The 26,157-nt window shown below is 31.2% G+C and overlaps 3 protein-coding genes across 5 annotated transcripts; 2 read left to right on the top strand and 1 right to left on the bottom strand.

Annotated features, from left to right (window-relative positions):
- Nucleotides 1–2,792: 2,792 nt before the first annotated feature.
- LOC115723430 (ADP-ribosylation factor 1) lies at nucleotides 2,793–4,728 on the bottom strand. The gene is made up of 6 exons (XM_030652918.2): nucleotides 4,367–4,728; nucleotides 4,213–4,283; nucleotides 3,967–4,086; nucleotides 3,285–3,403; nucleotides 3,105–3,186; nucleotides 2,793–2,996 (listed from the first exon to the last, which is right to left on the bottom strand). The coding sequence occupies exons 1-6, from the start codon at nucleotides 4,512–4,514 to the stop codon at nucleotides 2,991–2,993; spliced, it is 546 nt and encodes a 181-aa protein (XP_030508778.1). The 5' UTR covers nucleotides 4,515–4,728; the 3' UTR covers nucleotides 2,793–2,990.
- A 7,743-nt stretch (nucleotides 4,729–12,471) lies between these two features.
- On the top strand, nucleotides 12,472–16,657 carry LOC115723404 (YTH domain-containing protein ECT2). Of its 2 annotated transcripts, XM_030652879.2 has the most exons (9): nucleotides 12,472–12,637; nucleotides 12,765–12,862; nucleotides 13,328–13,391; nucleotides 13,532–13,673; nucleotides 13,759–13,832; nucleotides 13,945–14,412; nucleotides 14,692–15,237; nucleotides 15,355–15,567; nucleotides 15,720–16,657. In XM_030652879.2, exons 3-9 carry the CDS (start codon nucleotides 13,350–13,352, stop codon nucleotides 16,302–16,304), a joined length of 2,070 nt encoding a protein of 689 aa, XP_030508739.1. In that variant the 5' UTR covers nucleotides 12,472–12,637; nucleotides 12,765–12,862; nucleotides 13,328–13,349; the 3' UTR covers nucleotides 16,305–16,657. The 2 variants fall into 2 exon arrangements, with proteins under 2 accessions (XP_030508739.1, XP_060959977.1); XM_061103994.1 differs by having other exon boundaries at nucleotides 12,598–12,862.
- Nucleotides 16,658–20,207: 3,550 nt separating this feature from the next.
- LOC115723403 (probable inactive DNA (cytosine-5)-methyltransferase DRM3) lies at nucleotides 20,208–24,841 on the top strand. Of its 2 annotated transcripts, none has more exons than XM_030652877.2 (11): nucleotides 20,208–20,375; nucleotides 20,832–20,953; nucleotides 21,036–21,164; nucleotides 21,255–21,351; nucleotides 21,543–21,589; nucleotides 21,732–21,839; nucleotides 21,913–22,012; nucleotides 22,374–22,477; nucleotides 22,681–22,783; nucleotides 22,892–22,971; nucleotides 23,230–24,841. In XM_030652877.2, the coding sequence occupies exons 2-11, from the start codon at nucleotides 20,951–20,953 to the stop codon at nucleotides 24,589–24,591; spliced, it is 2,133 nt and encodes a 710-aa protein (XP_030508737.2). In that variant the 5' UTR covers nucleotides 20,208–20,375; nucleotides 20,832–20,950; the 3' UTR covers nucleotides 24,592–24,841. The 2 variants fall into 2 exon arrangements, with proteins under 2 accessions (XP_030508737.2, XP_030508738.2); XM_030652878.2 differs by having other exon boundaries at nucleotides 20,239–20,375; nucleotides 20,822–20,953.
- The last annotated feature ends 1,316 nt before the right edge of the window (nucleotides 24,842–26,157 follow it).

The raw sequence follows: 26,157 nt of genomic DNA on the forward strand, positions 1-26,157 counted from the left end.
ACAGATCATTAGATCCTAGCCGTCCATTTAATACAAATCACAACACTATAGCTGGATCCCAGTTGTCCAATGTTGTTGCTTTGCTCTAGTACTATAAATATCCATGACATCTAAAATAGTTTCCATAACAACAATATAAATATATACGTACTAATAATAACTATCATTCATTCACTCAAAAACATACTTCTTTTCTTTTCTTAGGGCTTAAGAAAAGTTTTGAAGAAAAAGAAGAAGTTGAAAGTTATTATTATGGGGAAGCATGGAAAGTCTTCTTCATCATCATCACTATTCTCATTATGCAGCTTATTTAGTGCATGTTTTTCTAGTGGTAATAGAGATGATACATACTCTGAAGAAGGTGTTTACATTAGGAGAAGAATATGCCCTAGTGAGGAAGACCGCGGCGGGTGGATTGCTGAGCCTGGCATCGACCGAAAGGCCTCGGCCTTCATCGCTAGATTCTATGAAAGCCGAGTTTCAGACCCCGAGAGGCAAACTTTGACGGCCTAATTAAGAGAAGAGTTTTTTGAGTAATGATATTTGCACCAAAATTATGCACCAAAACATTACACGCAGTAGTAATGTGATCGTCTCAAATAAATATGATTGGTTCATAATTTTGTTGCATACATATCATTACTCTTATAAGAAAATCATTAGAGGCAGAGGACTCTCTGCCCTACTTGAAAATCTTATCACTTGATCATATATCATATTGTATTGTTTCCCACTTAGAAAATGTAGTAATCTCATAATTTTTCAAAGCTTTATGCTTCCCAATTTTATTGTTATTTATTTTCTCTTTTGTTTCTTTTTCATGTTATATTTTTACTTTGCAAGTTGTTCTTCTAAATAATGCAGACATAATTAATAATAAAAATAGTACACCTTCTTTTTTCCAATCTATTATTGTGTCTTTTTGAATTATTATACCATGTTAAATTTAGAGACAAAACACAGCCCAATTTGATATATATCATCACTAAAATAGTGCAATATTTTCTTCTTTGTATACATATATATACATCTGTTTGTCTTTTGAATTATACACCTAGATTAATAATTCTTCTTAAATTTGAAGATAAAAACAGCCCAGTTTGAAAATTATCATCACTAAGTGAAAGAGTAAAAACCAGCATAGAACACATAATAAGATGCATATATTTTATGACAGATCAAAAACAGGTATTTTTCATGCATGGGACTGAACTGAACTCAAATTAAAGCATATATTTTCTAAGATATTAGAATTATTATCATCACTGGTAAGTAAAAAAGATTTTTAAACACTAAAAATTATGACATTGTTGAGTGCAAAATTCATGTATAATATGGTACATTTTTCATTAAGAATATTAAGTGTTTCTTTCATGTCTACATTCACATGTTCAATAATATTAAATATTTATTATCTTTATATAATATATATGACATTGATATTTCAACAAAGTGCTACAGTACATTATTAGTACAAGAACCACAAAGTAGTAATGAAGTACGTACAAATACCAATTTAATGTTCTTTTCTTTTTTTCTTTTTTTTTTTTATAATTTATTTGGGTTTGGTTGCATCTTTTTTGCTATCACGTTTTCTTCTTTCTGGCTTTATATTCCTATATTCTTTGCAACAACAATAGCAGCAGCTACATTATATAATAATACATATTGCTATATTAAAATCAGAAAAATATTATAAATTAAACTTGGAATAATAAGAAGCTAGACATGTTCAAAACAACAAAGAAAGAATTTGCACCACAAAGATCAACATCATGAATAGTAAAACAATATGATGATAGTTTTCAATGTCTGCTGATTTTTTTTTTATTTTTGTCAATCAATTCTTAAATAAGTTAAAAAATATATATACCATATTGTATTAGGAAATATTCATAAATATATAGGCTATCAAGGTGGAATTTATGTTTGCTTGTATACCCTTTTATCACTAATGAACTTTGACACTGACAATATAGGAAATAAATCTGTACATGAAGTACTTCAAATAATTTGATACCAAGTTGTTAATGGTTTTCTTTTGTTTTCTTTTCTTAAGCATTAAGAAGAGTGTAGTGAAGGAACCTTATGCCTTATCAAACTTATGGTGTCCAACTAATGGCTACTGCCACAAAGAAAAAAAAAGCTACCACCTTGAGAAAAAAATACAAAATAAAGTGACCCTTTAGGCTCATAAATTTTGATAGGGAACGCTAGTGGTGTAGGGATTAGGTATGTGAAGGTCACAAAACTATTATGAAAATACAAGTTTAACTCTTCCAAGGATTGCTTTTTTGTCTTTTGAGATCTCTTTTTGAAGTCACTTAAGGTGATGGGTGGTGTACTTTTCTCTTCCACTGAGGGCTAATGGGGCTATGTATGACATTTAACTTTACTTGGTATGTATTTTCAGGTTTATATTTACATGTATATAAATATATAGGTAGGCATTGTATGCCTGCATAGAGGGGGGTCCCAAATGGATGATGGGAATTGGGATGGGATACCCCCCATTTCTTTTGGCAATCTAATCTAACCAACCAAACACTGAATAGTGAATGAATACAACAAGTAGTACTACCCCAACACCAATGTCAAAATCAAACCTTTAAGATTCTCTTCTTGCCCCCCTATGGAATAAAATGCACACCATTGCAGTAATACTAGCTTCAGAATCTTTATTATAACTCTCACTCACTCTGCTCCATTTGACTGGAATTTAGAGTTTTCAATGGCTAATAGTTTATGAATTTATATGTTGGTAATACATGTTGATATTCTACAATGAAATATCAAATCAAAAAACCATAGTAGTGTAATAATAATAATAAGAATAGTCAAGGTACACAGAATGGAATGAAGAATTATTACAAAGTAACAACAAAACAACTTTGAATATCATCTGATGAGTAAAACAAAAGAAGAAGGAAAAAACAATAGCTTCTGTGGCATGAAAAACCTGTATAACAAATGACCATTGCCAGAGTCATCTAAGCCTGATAAAAGAAAACAATTTGAACAAATGTAAGTTAATAAGAGAAGAGTTTGCATTATTTATTATAATAAGATTAGATTATTTATAGTGCAGAAGCTAAGGTAGCTACCTTGTTAGCAATGTTGTTGGAAAGCCAGTCAAGACCCTCATACAACCCTTCCCCGGAAGTGGCACATGTGCTCTGAATGTACCTGGAAATGTTTAAATTCATAGGAAAGATGATTGAGTTCATAATAGGATTAGGATAAGAGAAATGTTGAAACTGAATATAACATGTAGGGATATATACCAGTGGCGTTGTCTAAGAGAATGAAGGCCAAGCTTATCAGTAATTTCAGCAGCATTCATAGCATTGGGTAGATCTTGTTTGTTAGCAAACACAAGCAGAACAGCATCCCTTAATTCATCCTGTTTCCCCATCATCATTACATTATGATCTTAGTAATAATAATAAGAGACTCTTAGGATAAATCTACAGTAAAGTGCTTTTGGTAGACCTTTTATCTAGTCAAACAAAAAAAAGTTCATAAAGATATACGTTGTAGTTATTTAGGGCTACACCTATAAATTTTCAAAAAATTTCAATTAGTTTATAGTATCGAAAATAAAGTCTAAATATTTTGCTGTACGCGTAATTATTTGAGCTTTATTTTTCGGCACTATAAATTATTCAAATAATAATTTTAAAATAACTACAATGTACACGATCATGTAAAAAATGAATTAAAAAGATTCTCTAAATATCGAAACAAATAGTTTGTTTACAGAAACACCCTTTTAGAAAATGTACTACAGATTTGATATGTAATTGTGTTAATGTATTGTATGTAAAAACAAGGATGTTGTGTTTAACTACACAATATAGCCATTGTGTCAAATGCCCAAAATGATGTTTTCTGCATTTGATACAATACAATGATTATACTCCATCTGTCTATATAATATGTATATGTATATATGTATATATATACCTCATTCAACATCCTGTGTAACTCATCTCTAGCCTCAACAGCACGATCACGGTCATTACTATCAACCACAAAGATAAGTCCTTGTGTGTTTTGAAAATAATGTCTCCACAAAGGTCGAATCTGAAACATACATACATAATAATCAACAACCGCAAAAAAAAAAATATCATCACATCACAAATTCATGTTCATAAGAGTATTGAGTACGAATCTATAAATGAAAATATAATAAAAATGGCTTCTTGCCTTGTCTTGACCCCCAACATCCCAAACTGTAAAGCTAATGTTCTTGTATTCAACAGTTTCCACATTAAATCCTGCAATGTAGTGAATAATTAAGAACATGATGATCCAATTCAATCAAAAATCAGACAAAACATATAGATATATGAGTACATACCAATGGTGGGAATGGTGGTTACAATTTCCCCTAATTTAAGCTTGTACAAAATGGTGGTTTTACCAGCTGCGTCCAGACCCACCATTAAAATCCTCATCTCTTTCTTGGCGAACAATTTGCTGAACAATTTGCCGAACGAAAGTCCCATTTTTGATTCTGGGTTTAATTTTGTAACTCAAATCTGAAATGGAATGGAATGAGATCTAACAATTCTCAGATTTCGGATTTTCCTATATATACCCCTTTCCTCCCTTTCCTTCCTCAATTAATATGGACCTTATTTCAACATATTTTTATTTAATAAAAAATAAAAGGGCTTTCTTTTTTTTATTTTTTAAAATTTAAAAAAAAAAAAAAAAATTGATCATAGCTTTGAATGGCACATCACAAATTTATTAAGAAATTATTTCATAAAAATAACAAAAAAAAAAAATTACAAAAATATAATTGTACGGAATTTTAAATATTTTTATGATTTTTATAATTTTATTTACGAAAATTTAGTTTTTATATTGTACTCTTATTAATTTGTTGTTGATTTTTTTATAATCTGTATATATTTTTTTTTTTTTTTGATGTTGTTTGAATGTTATTTTTATGTAGTTTTTTTGTTGTTTTCGTATTATTTTTGATGAAAATTGTAAAAATATAAAAAAAATATCTTTAAATGTAAAAAAATATAAAAATTTTACAAAAAAATCTTTCTTTATGTAATTATCCCATTTATTAATGAAAAAATGTACACCATACCTTCTTAAAATTATTTATTTGTTTTATCATTGAGGAGAATTTGAATTTTATAGTCTAATTTTATTTTATTTTTTTCATATATGTATATAATCCAAGATGTTAAAGTTTTTTAAGATGACTTGAAAATTTTTAAAAAATGTAAAAAAAAAATAAAGAAATTAAACAATGCCATGCCTATAAGAAAAAAAAAATCACAATTCTTTCTATCTCCCATTAGTTCTTATGGTCAAAAAGATATATTATCAATTCGGGTAAATACCATTTTGGATTCTGTATTTTGCAAAAGTTACAGATTGGACCCTGTGTTTTGTTAAATGACAAAATGAACCCTGTATTTTCTAAAATAGTAAAAATAGAACCCTGAGCTTAATTTTTGATAACTTTTTTTTTAATACAACCAACTTGAAGACAATGCTTAATACGAACAGATACAAAAAATGTAAACAGTTTTGTCATAAAGCACTTTTAGATCGGATTATAATTAAACTTTATTTTGATAAAAAAATCAATTCAGGGTCTTATTTGTACTATTTTAGAAAATACAGGGTCCATTTTATCATTTAACAAAACACAATATCCAATTAGTAACTTTTGTAAAATAGAGGGTCAAAAATAGTATTTACCTTATCAATTCATATAAGTAAAAAAGAAACAATACATATTTAAGTGTGGAGAATTTTCAAAAAATACTCTTTTTTATATTTTATTTACAATTTTACCTTATAAAATTTTTATTTATAAAAATATCTTTATAGAGATCTAGAATTACAAAAATACATTTTATTTAGCAGAAATTAAAAAAACAACGAGAAATCAACCTCACGACTAGGGGTGGGCAACATCCAATTCAATCCAATTGAACCGAACCAATTTAATCCAATCTAATTACAAAAAATTAGATATCCAATTACAATTGGATTGGATTGGATGCTAAAAGTTGGATTCTAATTGGATTGGATCGGTTATTGGATGTCAATCTCAAAATCCAATTAAAAACTGATCTAATCCAATTACATTCATATATGTTAAAAAATTATTTATATGTATTTATATAATAAAAAATATAATATGTAATAAGTATATTTTTATTAGATTTAATTTTTGTGTTAAATTTGTAACAGTTGGTTGTTTTGTTTTATTTTGTTACTTAGAAATATTATTGTTTTAATTATTTGAAACTTTTAATTGTACTACATTGTAATAATAGTATGCTTATGGAGTACTAAACTTTTTTTTTAATGAATTAAACTTAAATAAAAGGTAATATTTAATTTTTACGTAGTTTTTCTTCATATTTTTATGTTAATATTAAAATTTAAAAATGTAATTGGATATTCAATTAAAAAACCGATCCAATCCAATTACTAATTGGATTAGATTTTGACGTCTAATTGGATTGGATCGGATGAGGAGAAAAATGTTGGATTGGATCGGATGTCGACCCCTACTCACGACAATTATAGACAAATTATAAAACAATAAAAAAATAACTAGAAAAACAACTTCATGATAGCTATAATGTAACTATAAAATAACTGGAAAAAAAAAAACAGTTTATTGTTTAAAACCAAAGAGGTATTTTTGGAAATAATTAAAAAAAAATCGTATTAATATATTTTTATAATTTTTGGTTTATTATGTAAATGTTTCTTTAAAAAACAAGGTCCAAAACCTCTATATACAAACCCCACCATGCATCATCCATCTTCTTTATGCAGTGTTTTTGTGGTCTTAAAAATTGAGGGTCTCCCTCTCCCACAACCCCATCATCATAGTAATCCATTACTTTGAAGCCTTGTCTTTATGGTGTCAATGGGAGTAGTGATGATTAAGAATGAACAAGTCCCTACTATCATCTCTTCACTAGCTTCAAGTGTCACCAATTTTCATATGATTTGGTCTCTTCTTCTCTCTTTTATCATCACCATAATACCCCAAACTCCTACAATCCTCAATAGAGTTTTTCTTTTTTATGCAAAAGAACACTAAAAAATAATAAGTTCATAGTGGAAACAAGAGGTTCCACTAACTCAACAGGAACAAAACCAAAGAAATGATTAGCAAGAATCCAAATAAAATGAGAATTCTCACATCCAACAATTAAATCAAAGAACATCAAAAATAAACTTGAAAAGAAAACATGAGCTTGCCTGATTCCTGCACAAAGAAACAACATGAATAAACACTTTCATTTCTACTTCAAGAGTTATTTTTGAACATTGAATATTAAGTACATTGTTATATAATAAATATATCGTAATACATGAAAGATAATACTCATCAAATAATGACAACTTATCAATATGATTTGTATGTTTGTTATTTAGTATGAATAATCATTATACTTAAGTAGTAAATTAATGTAATATCGATCAAGTGAGAGAATGTACGAATATTCTCTAATATTATAATTATTAATTATATTAATTTTAATTGATTTTATTAAAAATCAATATTTAGTTTAATTGACAAAATATTTTAAATATGGTCAACGTTGTTTAGTTACTTATATTTAATTTGATTTAGTTGCTCAAGTTAAATTTCTTTATTAATTGTTAAAATATTATGACAATTAATTGTGTTAGATATCTTGATAGAAAGTCTCGATTCCTGAGCTCACTACTCATTTTGTGAAACATACAGTAAATCCATCTAAAAAGAGTAGAGATAGCTTGAAATTCTGATTACCCACATTAATCAGTTTATTTTTCTTTTGCAGATCCAAGGCTCGTGTGAGATTGAAGCTTAAGAATCAATAACTGAAGGTATTCCAATCATTTTCGTTATATAGTGTGTTTCATCTATTCATATAAATTTCTAGCAAAAAGGAGACAGTACGACATGGTTATGCCACCCAACTTTGGAGACAAGCCCGCATCCTCCCTCATCACTTGCAAAACCTCTAAAGTTTGCCCAAAGGTCAGAAATGCTGCTAGAAGAATTTTGTGACTTACCACCAGTGGTGCACCCAAAATTAGGGGTGTTTGCGGTGCGGGTGGTGCGGTTTTTGACCATTTTTTCAAACCAATCCGCACATGCGATTTTTCCAATTTTCCAAACCGCACCCACACCGCAAAAAATGGTGCGGTGCGATACAATTTTTGCGGTTTGGACTATCACCAAATAATTAAACTGTCACAAATACAACAAAGCTTGACCAACACTTATCAAAAATAACATAAGACTTAACAATAAATATGAAAAAAAAAATTAATTTTCAACAATACAATAATTAGTGGATTTTAAGTTGGACATTCATATATTGGACTAAATAAATATAAAAGTTGGTATTCTTATAATGTGTGGTGCGATGCGGTTTAAACCGCATATTAACAATTTAAAACCGCAAACTGCACTGCACCGCGCGTTTTAGGAAAACTTCAAACCGCGACTGCACCGTAAAAAAATTCAAATCGCATTTTTTTTGCGGTGCGGTGTGGTGCGAATAATTTGAGCGGTTCGGTGAACACCCCTACCCAAAATTAAAGTTGAGAGGGCAAACTTTTTTTATTTTGTGAGAGGGGACAAAAAGTAATCTAAATATTAAAAATAAAGATATTTTTAGTAAGACTAAAACCCTTAACCTTTATAATATAGGTAAGATAACTTAACTATCATGCTAAAACTAATATTACATTTATTTTCATCACCTTTTTTTTTTGGGTAACCGATAAAGGTTAAAATAACAAGGGTAACAAAAGTTACACAAAAGGTGGGGAGGTTTCTTTCATCCAAGAAAGTTCATTGTCTATCCTAAGGGCATGCTTAGCCAATCAATGAGCCTCAACAATAAAGTTGTGGCTAACATGAGAGAGATGCCCCAGGAAAACTAGACAATAAAACTTTAATATCAGAAAAGATAACCCCTAGTTCAAGCAAATACATTGTCTGACCCTCCAAAGCTGAGACCAAAGGAAGTGAATCAGAAAGAACCCTCTCCACGGGAAGTCTCACATCTTGAGCCCAACGCAAAAATCTACTAGTAACGCAACTGCTTCTGCCTGGAAAATTGAAAAGGAACCTCAAAACTGAGAGTTGTCACTTCCGCCCCATTAATAGAACACCTACAAAATAAAGAGAAAAATTAATACTTAAAAAATATTAAATAAAATATGGAATTTCTCTTAAAAAATAAAATAAAATATGAAATTTTGTATAAATAGTCACATAGAATTCTCTGATGTAAATACTAGAACTTATTTATTATCATCTTCATTGCTGACGGTAAATACACTACATTTGATGTGTTATTATTAGACCAAACTGACCTTACAAAATAAAACTAGTCATATAATAACTTTATAAAACCAAAAACTATCTATGTTAGTCTTACAAAACTAAAACAAGTCATACTGGCCTTAATTACAAAATTAAAAATAGCCATACTGGGCTTACAAAACCAAAAACTAGCCATACTAGCCTTACAAAACCAAAACTAGCCATACTAGCCTTACAAAACCAAAAAACTAGCCACATTGGCCGTACAAAAGAAAACTAGCCACATTGGCCATACAAAAAAACTAGCCACATTGACCTTACAAAATCAAAAAACAAGCCACTTACAAAACTAGACATATTGCCTTACAAAATTAAAAACCATAAAAACTAAAAAAACTAAAAAGCCATATTATCTTTAATTACAAATATATGTTATAACTAATCAAAATAATATATATTTGTTTCTCAATTTATTTTTGCCTCTATTTGAGTTCGTCCATACCTTCCATTATCTATGGTCAAGAAAGAAAGGACTCCAAGCACCACTAACCACCACAACCACCACAAAGGAGAGGCAAAGTAACCCAAAAACACTGTCACCCATAGTAGCGGCTAGCAGAGGCACCACCAACCCCACTTCCAAGCAACCTACCAAAAAAATCTTCCCCTCACCCTTGCGCCTAGGGCTGAACATCGGGCGGGTATACCGGGTTTTGGGTTGGCGGGTTTCGGGTTCACGGGTTTCAGGTTCAAAAAATTGAAACCGAACCCGGACCCGAATAGGGCACGGGTTGGCGAGTGCGCCAATCTTCACCGCCACCATCCATCCTCTTCCCATCATTTAGCTCCACCCTTATGCCAAACATTACGAACCACGAACCACCATCTACACACACCTCATGCGTTGATCTACTCTCGGTCAAGGTAACGACTAGCTGCATAGTAAGATCAGTGGCAATAAGGAGAGGAGAAAGAGACAATAAGAAAAAGTACTCAATCTCTTCTCCTCTAAGTCAATTTTTATTTTATTTAAAAAAAAAAACTATCAAATTCAATTTAAATTATGTAAAATTAGTTTACTTAATTGTCCCATTAAACCATTCTAAAAAACATAAAAATTGCCCATTAAAAAAAATAAAAATTGCCCATTAATTAGTTTACTCAATGCTCAATACTTTTTATAAGTGACGTCTCATGATTAGTTCACAATATTCTTAAAAATGATTTTTTTTACACGAGACTTAATACTTAATTACACTAATAGCGGTATGATATTGAGGAAGATGTTAAAAACCAATAATACATTTTAGCAGTTCTTTTAATCAATATACCATGACTTTTAGATCAGTGAACACTATCATATAATGATTTTTGCTTTTGAGCACTAGTAGTATTTAATACCTCTAAATATGTAGTATTGTGATTGGTTAATGATACTTATTAAAATTTATTATATTAAATTATATAAGACCCGATACTTAATTGAAGAGCATTGCTATTAGGCACCAGTGGTGCGTAGCACCTTTGCGACATGTCACGTTGCGATTGGCTAGCGATACTCCCTAAAAGCTATTATATTAAATTATATAAGACCCAATACTTAGTTGGAGTAATAGCGATATTGACACATAGGAGGGTGCTAGGCACCACTGGTACCCATTTCTCTAAATTGAACTAATAACAGTATGAGCATTGCTATAAGGCACCAGTGGTGTCAAGCACCTTCTCGACATGTCGCGTTGCGATTGGCTAGCGATACTCCCTAAAAGCTATTATATTAAATTATATGAGACTTGATACTTAGTTGGACCAATAACGATACTCACAAATACATAAGAGGATACTAAGCACCAATGGTACTCTTTAGCATTTCTCTAACAACATTAACACATAACATAATATTAAAAACTAGGGGTGGGCATCATCCAATCCAATCCAATTGAACCGAACCGATCCAATCCAATCCAATTACAAAAAGTTGGATATCCAATTACAATTGGATTGGATTGGATGTTAAAAGTTGGATTCTAATTGGATTGGATCGGTTATTGGATGTCAATCTCAAAATCCAATTTAAAACCGATCCAATCCAATTACATTTATATAATTTTAACAGATCCAATCCAATTACATTTATATATATTAAAAAATTATTTATATAATAAAAAATATAGAAAAGTATAATATATATTTATTATGTTTTATTAGATTTTTTTTTTTATATTGAATTTGTAACACTTGATTGTTTTGTGTATTTATTTTTATGATGTTCTGATCTATTTTATTACTTAAAAATGTTGTTGTTTTAATTATTTAAACTTTTAGCTACATTACACTTCCAAAAATAGTATGTTTATGAAGTATTAAACTTAAATAAAAGGTAATACTTAGTTTTTATGTATTTTTTTTCATATTTTTAAGTTAATATTGAACTTTAGCTGTGTAATTGGATATCCAATTAAAAAACCGATCCAATCCAATTAGTAATTGGATTGGATTGGATTGGATTTTGCGGTCTAATTGGATTGGATTGGATGATGATTTTCCAAATCCAATTACTAATTGGATTGGATCGAATGAGGAAGAAAAGGTTGGATTGGATCGGATGCCCACCCCTATTAAAAACTACTTCTACCTTTTTAGCATTTTTTTATCACATAATAATATCTATTAAAAAAAAATGATGTTCGTCCATTCCCGAAGAGATTAAATTTAATATTAATTTCTTAGTAATATATTAGCCTGGCTGGACCCATTAAACTAGTAAAATAAATATTTAAATCATATTATTACTTTTTCTTTTTTGTTTTCATTATTATAGAAAGAAAAAAAAATGAGAGGGAAATTTCGTAGATTCTGGAAATCCAAAAACAACATTCATTGGAAATTACATTTACAGAGTCAAAAAATAAAAAAAGAAAAAATATAAAACTAATGCTATCAATACACGACGGTGACGCAAAATCAACGACCGTCCACTAACCCTTGTCGGCTGTCATGTCGGCGTACCAACTCGTAACGCATTTAGTGTACGGACAACGAGAGGTGACCGTAACCGTAACGCAGTTGAAAAAATTAAAGACCAAAACGACGTCGTTGCGTTGATTCTAAATAAATTTCCCGCTAAATTTTGGGAGAAGGGCAAAAGTGAGATTTGGGAGTAGAAGTAAGGGTATTTTGGGAAATAGGAAAAAAAAAGGTGGGATGAAAACGTAATGGTGGAGAAGGAATAAATCACCGCCTTCGCTTCTTTTCTTCAATTTTTTCCTTTTTTTTTTGTTTGTTTTGCTCTGAGCTTCAATGGTTAGGGTTTCTTGAACGCCCTTCTTCTTTCTCTTTGTATATATATATATGTGATAATAATTGTAATTATATATATATTGTTTATTATTATATATGTATATTGCTAAAATAGAAGAGAATGTTGCAGATAAGCCTTGGTTTTCTCGGTGAATTTCTCAATCATAACGTACAACGATTTTCTAGGTCAACCATGGCTTGATTGTTTCGCTCTTTCTATCTTCACTGGTAATTACTTCTTTCCATTTTTCTCTCTTTGTTTACTTCACTTTTAACTTGCTTCGAATTAAGGTTTTCCCTCTTACTGGTTTGGTTTTTCATTTCAGCTTATTATCTTCTGTTTCGTTTTGTTTTTTTTTGGCGTTGAGTGGTGTTTCAAGTTTTTGGGGGTTTTTGGGTTTTTTATTTCTGAAGTTTTATTCGTATTTCTCAATAGTGTTTTGTCTTTCTGAGATTCAATCAGATCTAAACTCTATTAGGTCTGGCTCTTAGTTGGGTGGTTTTAGTTTTCATTTCAGTCTGACTCGATTTTGCTTGGAGTTTGCTCATTTATGTTCCTATATTTAGTCTCTGCTTGCTTTTTTTTGGATGAGAGCTATTGACGTGGGTATGGAGTATGGGTCTATACTATATGCCCTATTTTCTGGGGTTTGCTTTTGTGTTTGCTGACATCTTTATTTGTGTAATGCACAGTGGTGGCAGTACTTTTGTGGAAATGTACCATGTGCCAAGGAATGGAAATGATGAGAATTATATGGTAATTCCATAGTTTTGCTTGCCCATTTTGTTTTTTAGTGTTGTTTTCTTTTAACTTGAGCTGGTTGAATTTTTGAGTCAAACATTTTTAGCAATATTTTAGTTTTGATATCTTATAGAGCGTTTGGGGTTAATTTGTAGATTCAAGGTATGGATCCGAACATGCGTTTGACAAGTCCTTTTGAACAAGTTGAAGCCATGTACAATGAAGGAGCCCCTGAGTTTGTTGTTGATCAGGGTTTAGTATATCCTGCTGCCACTGGTTATGGGTATTACTGTACAGGTGCATATACATTTCTTTTGTCTCTGTTTAAGTTAACGATTCTTAGCTATGTTCTTATTTTATTCATGCTAAATGAATATTTTAGGATTTGAATCACCCGGAGAATGGGAGGATCAGCGAAGAATTTTTGGTGTTGATGGTCCTGAAATCCAATATACGGTGAGTATTTTTTTTTTTTTCTCACCATGATGAGTGTGTAGGAATATAGTTTTCATGCTTTTTCTAGTTAAATTTGTGGTTATTCTCAATATCTGTTTTTCTTCCGATGCAGGGTGCACAAAATGAGAGTTTTCCTTATGTATATTATACGCCTACCTATGGATATGCACAGACTCCATACAACCCATACAATCCTTACATACCAGGTGCTGTGATGGGAGTTGATGGCTCCTTCGCAGGGGCACAACAATATTACTCCGTTTCCCCTTATCATCAGAATCCTACTTCTACGGCTTATTTCCCAGTTGTTCTTCAATCAGATATGATTCCAAGTAACACACCTGAGTCTACGGTTGATACTGGAGCCTCAAATAGGTCTGATGTGAGGGGATCGAAACATAACTTCAATTCAACTTCCGGAGCCTTTTCTAACTCAACTAAATCTACATCAAATATGAAGAATTCATTGACAATTATATCAGAAGGACAAAAATCTAGCGTTGGACCTAGCAAGCATGCCACAAGTAAGGGTGTTTCTAATAGTAACTATCCATCTCCGGCTTCATCACATGTTCTTCAGGTAATATTTCCATAGATTTATTTTTCTTTCTATAAAGTTTATTGATATGATATATTTCAAAACAAATACAATTTTGACATCTTTTTTTTGGGGGGCGCTGGAGGTGTTATGATGGGTTCTAGAACTGGGGTTCTTGTTTATTCTTTCAAGTCTATTCTTAATGGAGTGAGGATTGATTCCTCCCACACATATATTATTTATTTATTTAAAAGTGCTTATAAATAATTGATATGCTCTTTGGAGTAGTTTCACATCTTTTTCCCTGGAATTTTTCTGCAGGGTAGAAATTCATCCAGCTCAACTCAACCAGTTGACTTTATTCCGAATGGAAAAATTCTCTCTCATCAAAATCATGTGAAAGTAACTGTCCCGGGTAATAATAGTTTATCTGACTTTGGAACAGTCACTCACGGGAGAGCTACGGTAGCTAAGCTTCGACCAAAAGTAAATGTTGGAAGATCTATGAACGATATTAATAATGGTTTAGATTCCTTGGGTGAGCAGAATCGAGGCCCCCGAATCAGCAGATCAAAGAATGAGCTGGCTGTTAAAGCCTACACAACCAGGGCAGGAGGTGCTAATGCCCAAGGAAACATAATTATCTATACTGACCAGTACAACACTGATGATTTCCCAGTTGACTACACAGATGCAAAGTTTTTTGTGATAAAGTCTTACAGTGAGGATGATGTGCATAAGAGTATTAAATATAATGTTTGGTCATCCACACCTCACGGCAACAAGAAACTAAGTATTGCTTATGAAGAGGCTCAGCGAATAGCTGCAGGAAAACCAAAAGGCTGTCCAATCTTTCTATTCTTTTCAGTGAGTTTTGTGTACCCAGCTTTTATTAGTCTTTGGACTTTATGCCCGATAATTTAGCTATAAATAAGGAATTTTCTGTAAACTCATAACTGATTGAATTTTATTTTTTTTTTGCAGGTGAATGTGAGCGGTCAATTCTGTGGTGTTGCAGAGATGATTGGACCTGTCGACTTTAACAGGGATATGGATTTCTGGCAGCAAGATAAATGGAGTGGGAGCTTCCCTGTGAAGTGGCACATTATTAAAGATGTCCCAAACACCAGTTTAAGACATATCATACTGGAAAACAACGAGAACAAACCAGTCACAAATAGCAGGGATACACAGGAGGTACTCTCTCTCTCTAAGTTTGTTGTTGTTTAACACTACTTGAGCCATTTGTATGTATTTTCAGTTGGGGTTGATCCTGTAGTTTTCGGGATACATAGCATTTTTGCATAGTTTTATCTAACCTCCTTTTTTTTTTTCCTTTTCCTGGGCAGATCATGTTTAAGAAAGGTATTGACATGTTGAGACTTTTTAAAAATCACACGTTGAAGACTTCTTTACTGGATGACTTCATGTACTACGAAAACCGTCAGAAACTTATTCAGGAAGAGAAAGCCAGGTTACTCGTTAGAAGTTTTGAAAGTCCATATTTTGTACCAACATTGGGTCCGCCCCGCAAGTTGAACTGTGCTGTTGAGCTACCTCAGAGTAAAATAGACAATGTTGATAACCCAACTGATGACCCTAGTAACTCGAAAAAGGAAAATATTTCTTCCTCCGAACCAAATGTCACTTACACATTACTACAAAATGAGAAGAAGTCTGAGAAAACCAGTGTTGAAGCAGCAAAAGACAATGTATCTACCTTAAAAATTGGTTCACTCAGTATCGGCCCGAAGCCCTCAGCCGACTCTATAACTTCAGCTTTTGATGTCACAGTTGGTTCAGTGCCTCTGAAACTGAATGGAAATGCTGAATCTTCTGGCATTTTAACTGTTGGAACAATTCCGATCAATCCTAAGGTGTTAATGATTGAGAAAGGAGGATTAGTTGGGAGAAAGGGTTCGCAACAAAAATGAATGATCAGAGTTGTTTTTTCTTCTTCTCAAGACTCATTTTGTTTTACTTTTTTTCTCAGGGACAATGGAACTTGAGTACTCTTACTCGGTCGTAGTTAGAGGCAAATGGTAAATTGAAATACTGAGTTTGACAAATGTTTTTTTTTCTTTTTTTCTTCTTTTTTTTTTTTCTGGGGGGTTATTTTGTCCAGTTGTTTCTGCCATTATGCCCAAAAATGGCAGTCATATAGTATGAAAATGGTATTCCTTTACCTTTTTATTTTTTTGGTGGAGGGTCTATGCTGCCTGCATTGTGTTGTTGTCCCTTGATTCTCAAAGCAAAGTGAATACAATATTACATTTTTTTTTTCTTCTTTTTAAGTGTATTTTAACTTTCTGGTTTTGATATTTCTTGCTCCAATAAAATTACATAACCAATACAAACATTTAAAAGGTGAACTGTAAGAATATCTGTGTACCTGAAAACACATATCAGTAAAGTGTGTGAATGTCTACTCATTTGAAAATACTCTCAACTTTTACTTTAAATTTTATTGAAACTGTAAAATTTCTGTTCTTTTGAATTTGGTACACAATTTCCCTTATATGTGAAGATATTTGTTGATTGTTATTTAGACAAATTTATTGTGTTAAATTTGATTTGCACAAATTTTAGTATAGGTTGAATTCGACACATTTTAAATATTGTCCTAGAACATATGGCAATGGACAGGTTTTCTACAAGTTATTTAGATTATGTTTATCACTACATATTATTTTATTAGATGTGAGAGGTTCAATTCAAATTTCAAACCCCTACCAACTTTGGGAATAAAACCGAAGACCTCAATAACTATCTAAGATTTGTTGGCATTGTATTATTTTTGGTTAATATTATTGTGTTTTAGTATAGGGAATTATGTAAGAGCATCTCAATGGAGGTTGCTATTGGAGTTGTTTTGCCACTATAGTTCAATTTTGAAGATTAATTTCATGTGAAGTGTTGCTTAATATAGATAATGACTATATGATATTTTTTTTATAATTTTTTTATTAGAAAAAAGTTAATTTAAAAAGTCGTTAATTTAATGTGATGTGTGACCATGGTGGATAACTTTTAATGTTGTCAACTATTAAAGTATTTTCTTAAAGAAAATGTGACAAATTTTATGTGAATGAGAGAAAAAATAAAAAAAAATATTTTAAGATGGTATGTCTATTTTGATAACTATAAATGTTGTCTTCTATTTGAGATGCTCTAAATACGAATTGGGTTATTTTTTATACGACACATAACAATGCGAATCTAAGAGGTTTGAGCACGATTAGGCAAAAATATAAGTACAAGCACAATACCACACGACAAAATATTTTAAATTGGCAATACACAACACAACAAGTTTAAAAAGCAAGACATGTATTAAAAACCTTAAAATATAATAAGAATATTATTCTAATGATTTTTTTTTTTTTGTAAAATATGGCTAAAAAGTTATATAAATAATAATTGGTTATAAAAAAATAGCTATATGTTTAGTAATTATTTCATTAATTGTAAAAATAAAATGTGAAAAATCAGAGCACAAATTTAACTCTAAATAAAAAAATAAGCTGATTAGAGTAAAACACGGTACGAATTTAAGCACAACACGATAGCACAGTACAATACGACCCATATTTTTTTATTTATGGCCTAACACGTATTTACATCACTATTATAGGATGGGGTGCACACCAAAAAGAGGTGCATCACTGCACCCTCTCGTATTTTCTACATCTTAATAATTTTAATTTTATTTGTATTAATGTAAATATTATTGGGAAAATTCTATAATGCACCCCCTTAAAAGGGGTATATCGATACATCTCTATCTGTTTTAGTATCCGAAATAATTTTTTAGTCAAAATTTTTTTATGGTCATGTAAATTATAGTTATTTAAGACATCCTGCAAAATTTTAAGAAATTCGGAAAAGTTTAACACGCTGAAAATTGCGTTCAAGCAGTGTGTTGCACGCGTGACTATTTTATTTTATACGCATGTAAAATAGACTGTTTGAACATTATTTTCTATACTGTAAATTATTCCGAATTTCTCAAAATTTTGTAGGATATCTTAAATAGCTATAACGTACATGAATATGAAAAAAAATTAGACTAATTTTTTTTTAGATGCCGAAACAAGTAGAGGGTGCATCAGTACATCCCTTTTAATGGGGTGCATTGTAGAATTACCCTATATTATTTGTACCCTACAAAATGATATGTACATCCCAATATTTAAAAAAATTAAGTTTAATTTTTTTTTTAAATATCACTCTTAATATTTATTTTTTTGTCATATTATTTTTTGTTAATATTGATACTTATTTTAATTTTACTTTCATATATTTTTAAATTATGTATAATATTTTTTCCAATAAAATTTCACATAATTTTCTATTTAAATTTTTTTGTTATAATATTTGAAATGTAATTTTTTTTTTGTTTGTTAGGTACATTTGTTAAGAATATAAATTGGAAGAAAAAATTAATATTATTAAAGATATATATATATTTTATGTAAAATAAAAATTATTAAAATAGAGTGTATATATAAGTTTTTGTGGTGCAAATAAAACTCTCATATTTAAGACATCACGATTATTTAAAATATACTACAAAATTCAATAAAATTTAAAATAATTTACAATATGATTACATATAATCTTATAAAAAATTATGAATATTAAAATTTGAATATTTATTATCATTTTTAATTGAATTATAAATATTTTTTTAGCATTATTATCATTAAATTACAAGGTTTATAAAAAAGAATCATCGTTTTTTAACGTTTCATACTCTTAGGTTAATTTAATTTTGTGCTTATATGTTGTATTTTTCGTGTTTGTCATACCGCATAGTGCTTAAACTTATATATTTTTTTTTTTTTCATGTCATATTAATTTATAATATCATGCTATGTCATGCCCATACTCAGTGGTAGAGCTAGGGCAATATTTTAGTGGAGGCAATTTTTTTTTTTTTTTGAAGTATTGATAAAATATAAATTTTAATAGAAAAACTATAAATTCTGTGAAGATAAAAATAAAAAATAAATGGGAATAGAAATGGAAATATAAATTTTATAGAAATACAAACAAAAAATATAAATTTTATGAGAACAAATATATAAATATGTAAGAACATAAGATAAAAAATTATTTTTATGAGGTTAAAATATAAAATTCTCAAAAATTTATATTTTGAAAAGTTGAGAGGAGACAAATGACGCCACATGCTCCCATTCCCTTCACCATTGCCCATACCTATATTTTTCTTTTCGTGTTGGACTATGCTCGTGTTTTTTATACTCGTATCGATTTCGTGTCAATAATCTTAACTCATATATTTTTTAAAAAAAATTACAAATTTAATGGATTTCTAAATATATATATATATATTAAAAAAATTGAAAAAAAAAGTTAAAAAATATGAGAAAATCAAGTAAGTTAACCAAATATCTTTACAGTGGTAACTAATTACCATAAAATGTAACTAACTATCTAATGCTATTATTTTTATATATTTATTTTATTTTATTATTTTATTTTTTTGAAAATGAAAATCATTTTATTAAACGAAAATTTCCGTTACCAAAGTAGGCAACAACTCAACAAAAATGAAAGTCATTTTTTTTTTAATTTTTCACATAAAATAACTTTTTCTATAAAAAAATTATATTTTTACAAAAAAAAAGTTCCTTTTCAAAAGGAACCTAATTGTATTAACAAGTTAAAAAAAAATTCTTTTAAAAAAAAAGTTTTTTTAAAAAAAAGATTAGTGAGGAGCTAGATTGAGAAAGAAAAACAAATTGTGTAGAGAAGAGTGTAGTGTAGTTGGGTGCACTTATCAGAGACACGTGCCAGTCATGCGTCACCCGTACACACTTTCACTTTCAACAGTTTACACATCAAACTAACATTACTAATACTGACACAATTTCACCCTTCTCTCTCTCTCTCTCCGCTTCTCCCCAAGATTTTACTCACGGCCTCAGAGCGTCTTCCCCACGCGCCGCTGCCCTTTTCCGGCTTCCTCTCTCTCTCAGGTACGATGGTCTCGTTGAATCTGTTGACTCGACCTTGTTAGTCAATGTAATTTGGTTTGGGTACGGAGAAAAATTTAAAACAAGATTCTTTTTTTTTTATATGTTGAAGCTATGGTTTCTTTCTCTGCTTAACCTTGTAATATTTATAAAGAAACTGTATTAATTGTTACTGAGGAACCCAGAAATGTACTTTGGAAAAGTTTAAAGTTTGTCTTTTTATTATTCTTTGAAACAATGTTAATAATTAATTTAATGGAGTTTGTTCAATTTTGCAAAAATGAGTTCAGAGTTTGTAATTACAGTCCTTAATTGAATGCTCAGAATTCCTCAATAACTTTTTGGGTCCTATTTTTGTGTGGGCAACATCAAATTTTAGTGCTTTGCATTTCAACTTCTACTTCTATATATAATTGATTCAGGGCTATTTACCCTTGACCCTTTAAAAGCTGTTTTCAGGGTTAATGCAACTATCAAATACTGTTCCAAGGAGAAGGAGAAGGCCTGTCTATGCAGCTTGACCCTTGAAGTTGAACACCTGTGAATTGAAGATAGTCTTTTTTTCTGTGTGTGTTAAAATGGTATGCTTCATTTGGGGACTTTGTCTTCTTTAATAAGTATTTGAATATTATATTTATTATGTATATCTATCTGTCTCTGCAGGTGGATTTCACTAACCCTTCAAGCAGTAAAATTTCTTCTGATCAAGAACACCAAGAGGCTGTCATTCCCAAGGAAGAAATTTTAGATTTTGAGTTTCCTTCTGAAACTGTCTTCCCCACACATTTTGGGGTACACCCTCTTTACCAGATACCCCCTACACCACACACACAAACACACACATGCATATGTATATTTATATTGTTCCTTTTGAAATTCCAGGAGAATGTTGCAAGTTCCTCTGGAAGCAATGCGCGGTCGTCCTTAATTGGGATGGGATTTCAACCATCTCTTGTTGACAAAGTGATTGAGGAGAAGGGTAAGTTATTTCTGACATTGAAGTTTATCTTGCTTAGATTGAGCAGGGCTTGTTGGAGTGAAGTAAACTAGGGAACTATCCTGTTAAATATGCATTGCACATGTCCACAGATATAAATTCTGCAATTTCATTTTACTATTGTTATTTTTACTGAAATTTTAATGGCTGCTGCATAACCTTCTTAAATTTAGGCGAAGATAATGTTGAGCTGTTATTGGACACAATCTTTGCATATTCAGTAAGTGAAGGCCATTTAGCAATGTTTAAAACATTTTAACATAGAGAAATATAGCTATTCTTTTGGTTAATGAATTCATATTAGGATAAGCTGAAGCTTTTTCTTTAATTCTGCTATTAATTGTCTCTCTTGGAATTGATAGGGTCCTCAAAAAGCCAATTCTACATCTTCAGATTCTTTGGATAGTTTATTTGGTGACAATGCTGTAAGCAGTCCACCAGAAGTATCCACTTTCATTCCACCGAAAGAGGTATTCAATATTCAGAAATCTATTTGTGCCTTCTTATTTGTGTAGAATACTAACAAAGTTCTCAATATGGCAGGAGCCTGACTTATCCAATGGATTTGCTGACGATAAAATAGCATCCTTATTGACGATGAACTTCTCTGTAGATGAAGTTAAATTTGCAATTGATAAGCTTGGTACTTTTTTATTCTGTATAAAAATTCTGGCATAGCATGTAGTTATCTTATTATTCTCAGTCTGCTGCTACTATTAATTGAATTTCATGACTTGGTCAGATTAATACATAGAAATTTATAATGTAATGTTCTGAAAATTTATGAAAATGGGTGTCATTAAAGGTTACTTAAGCACGTGCCTGATTGCTGCTAATCGCATTGAATCTGTCTCTTTTGCCGTGCACTTGTTTAGTGTGTCCCTATAACTGTGTTTATGGATATATATATGTTTTTGCATTGTGTTTATAATTGCACTTTTCCCATTTGGTTATCTTTAACATATCAACATTGCTTTAGTTGATTTCTTTTATCTGCATATCAGGTCCAGATACTCCGATCGATGAAATAGTGGACTTCATTGTTGCTGCCCAGATGGCTGTGAAATTTGATGAGGATAATGATGAAACAGTTCAACAAAAAAATGAGGTCATGATTGATTCTCGCGTTAAGTATTAATACACATCTTTGGATGTTGGGGGAATAGTATAGTATTCTTGCATATTTAGGATGTGTTGATAAATTACGTTCTCGTGTCATATTCAAAATTCCTTGTTCCTAATATGCATTGTACTTTTCCTCATCGTTTTATATATATGGTTTGTAATGTTAGTATGCTCTCCGATTTTCAGGAGTCAAACAACGAAACTCTGTTTGGTACTATGGACAAAACACTTCATTTGCTTAAGATGGGTTTCTCTGAGACTCAAGTTTCTTGGGTAATTGATAAGCTTGGTGAGTTCTTTTAATATCAGTCATTTTCGATGACAGGAAGGGGAAAGTTGAACATAATATATATCTACTATCCCAATGTAAATTTTGCCTTGTTTAATTTATTTCCAGGTCATGGAGTATCAATCTCAGAGCTTGCGGATTCGATTTTTTCCTGTCAGAATGCTGATGGAAGTTTTCGAGACATTAAGGTTCTGATTAATTTTATTTTCCGCTATTTATGTCCCAATTTTCTTAGCTCATTAACCGCGTTGCGTTCTATAAGAGTCCTAGATTATTATTTTCATAATGGTTGGTTTGCATATCCCTTTCATTAATGTCATTGAAATGGTTTTATTTCATGAGGGTCTATTTTGATTTTAATTCCTATAAATTTTATTTTATGATGGTTATATTCTAGTTTTCTCTTTTAGTGGTTTGCTAAACAGTGTTAAATTTTTGCGCTGCAGCCCAAAATTATTACTGGTGCAAATGGTTTTTGCACCACAAACAATGACGGTGCTTCTTCTTCGTCAAGTAACCCAGCACTTAGCTCGATAAGAGTGAAGACCGAGGCTTCTTCTTCATATGCAATTCCTCAACAGATGAATGCCAATGTAGACACTGGCTTGGTCGGGAAGAGACCTAAAGATGAGCACCTTGATGGTTATTATGACACCGTTCCTCAGTGCAGACGAATGGAGTATAATGAAAATCAAAGAGGGAAAAGGCCAAAACCAGAATATGATGACGATTGCAGTAATTTCCTTTGTGGCCCAACTTGGCTTGAAGAAAAAGCCGACCATGACTTCTCCAACCATGGAGTACCTAAACCGACACGAAGGGTTCTTAATGGAGTAGTGGCCAAGGCTCCATACTTCTTGTATGCAAATCTCGGGAATTTATCTCACGACGCTTGGGTAAAAATCTCGAAGTTCTTGTACAACTTGGAGCCTGAGTTTGTAAATACACATTTTTTCTCGTCTTTGAGTAGGAAAGAAGGCTACATACACAATCTCCCAACTGAAGACAGATTTCACATCGTTCCAAAGCCACCAATGACTATACAAGATGCGATACCAAATACAAAGAAATGGTGGCCTGACTGGGATTCACGCAAACAATTGAACGGTATCAGCTCAGAAGTTAATGGCATATCTATGCTGTGTGATAGACTTGGAAGGACACTCTCTAGCTCTGATGGAATGCTTTCACTCGAGCAACAAAGGAACATACTTCATCATTGTCGAACATTAAATCTCATGTGGGTTGGCCATAACAAGTTGGGACCTATCAGTCCCGAGTGTTTAGAAAGCATATTGGGTTACCCCCGAAATCATACTCAATCATATAGTAGTTTAATGGAAAGACTTCAATCATTGAAATATTGCTTTCAGACAGATACTTTGGGATATCACCTATCTGTTTTGAAGGCAATGTACCCAGAAGGCTTAACAGTGTTGTCTATTTTTAGCGGAATTGGTGGTGCAGAAATTGCTTTGCATCGACTTGGGATTCGATTAAAAGGTGTCGTATCTGTTGAGACATCAGAAACTAAAAGAAGGATTCTCAAGGCTTGGTGGGACAGAACACAAAGTGGTGAGTTGATGCAAGTTATAGATATTCAGAGGCTAACAAGTACCAAGGTTAAAAGTATGAGTGATAAATTTGGTGGTTTTGACTTAGTCATTTGTCAAAACCCATGCACTCAATCTTCAGGTTCGAAAGCCACCATCGATGGGGACAATATCACCGGATTTGACTTCTCCCTGTTCTGCGAGTATGTTCGGATTCTCCAGTGTGTGAGGACTGTGCTGGAAAAGAAGAGGTGACCATGACCAACTTAGTTATGTATTATGGTTTGTGTCACTTTCTATTTTATTGTTTAATAAGGAAGAAAATTAGTATTTATTTGCTTAGAATTTGTGGTATTGGAAAGTATAGGGAAAAAGTGGTTAATAAAACCTTTTTTGAGAATTTTTGTTTTCCCTAAACTTTTTTGTGTCCTACCACATTGGTCCTCAAACTATTTATATGAAAAAAATATAGTTAGGTTCCTAATTTACTCAAGTGAAGTTTCAATTTTGTTGTTGTTCTTAGCTCAATATTTATTAGGGTAATTTATGGTAAAACTTCTTTATTGTTTGCAACTATTACATTGCAATTGTTACACAATAATTCTTTTTTCAACCATTTTGTTGCAAGAGCATTTTGTTATGGGGAAGAGTTGGGATGGGAGGCATTTGGAAGGGACCTTTAATTATTTTTAAAATTAAAATAAATAATTTAAATCATTTTTAATCAAAATGATTAGGTGGAATAATGGAAAATGAATTTTTGGGTGTTTTTGTTGCTATTGTAAATTTTCCTACATTTTTTAATGTGAGAATGTGGTAGGTCTCAATGGTTTTTAGTGGGTAATATAAAGAGGATTGCTATTGGGCACCAGTAGTACTTAACACTTTTTTATAAGTGTCACTTTACGAGTGGTTAGCGATATTCTTTAAAAGTAATTTTTTTTAAGTTATATGAGACTCGCTACTTAATTACACCAATAGCGATTTGACATGAAATAGGGTGATTGACACTATTGGTACTTTTTTTTTTTTTTTTTGATAAATCAATGAATTGTATTGCACTAACAAAATTACAACCTAAGAGCACCCCATTCCAAGGGCCTCAAAATATAACTATTGGTACTTTTTAACAATTTTCTAATATAAAATATCTCTTTTTCCACTTGAGTTCCATATTTTTTCACAAGTGATTTTTTTGCTCACACTCCATGCAAACAAAAATTTATGACAAACACACCCCAAGAGCTCTCTATTTATTTTATATCATAGGAAATTATTTTTTGTATAGTTGAAGCTCATTTTCTTAAAAGTTCACTCTCTATTTTAGCTAAGGACTCTGTTTAGAAAGCATGATTGGTGATGTGATACTTTATAAATAGTTAGTAATATTCTATAAAGTATTGTTATTAGTTATCAGTGGTGTTTAGCACCAACTAAAAATAAATTGTGAGGTAGTTAGCATTTATGTTGTTGCAATAGTGTTTTTTTTTTACTATTAAATGACAACTAAGGCCGTTTGAAATCACATAAGGCACGTATCTACGTATTATTGGCCATGCTAATCATTCATCCCAACTAAGATTTTTCTCTTTCACAACTAACAATATCAACATCACCATTTAAGAAACATGCACCCCATTACCATGATGAGCTTGCCCTAAGCCTAATTCCTTGGAAGTGAGGGAACCCCATCGTGGCTGTGGAGCTTCTATTTTTAAGGTCAAGATGCTTCATTATTCAATCATTGAGTTGAGGACAAGGACACATGTTGCCAAAACCAAGTGCACACGTGACACTTCCTACCATTGACTAGAGCATGAT

The sequence above is a fragment of the Cannabis sativa genome, chromosome 9, assembly GCF_029168945.1.
Source record: "Cannabis sativa cultivar Pink pepper isolate KNU-18-1 chromosome 9, ASM2916894v1, whole genome shotgun sequence".
NCBI lineage: Eukaryota > Viridiplantae > Streptophyta > Magnoliopsida > Rosales > Cannabaceae > Cannabis > Cannabis sativa.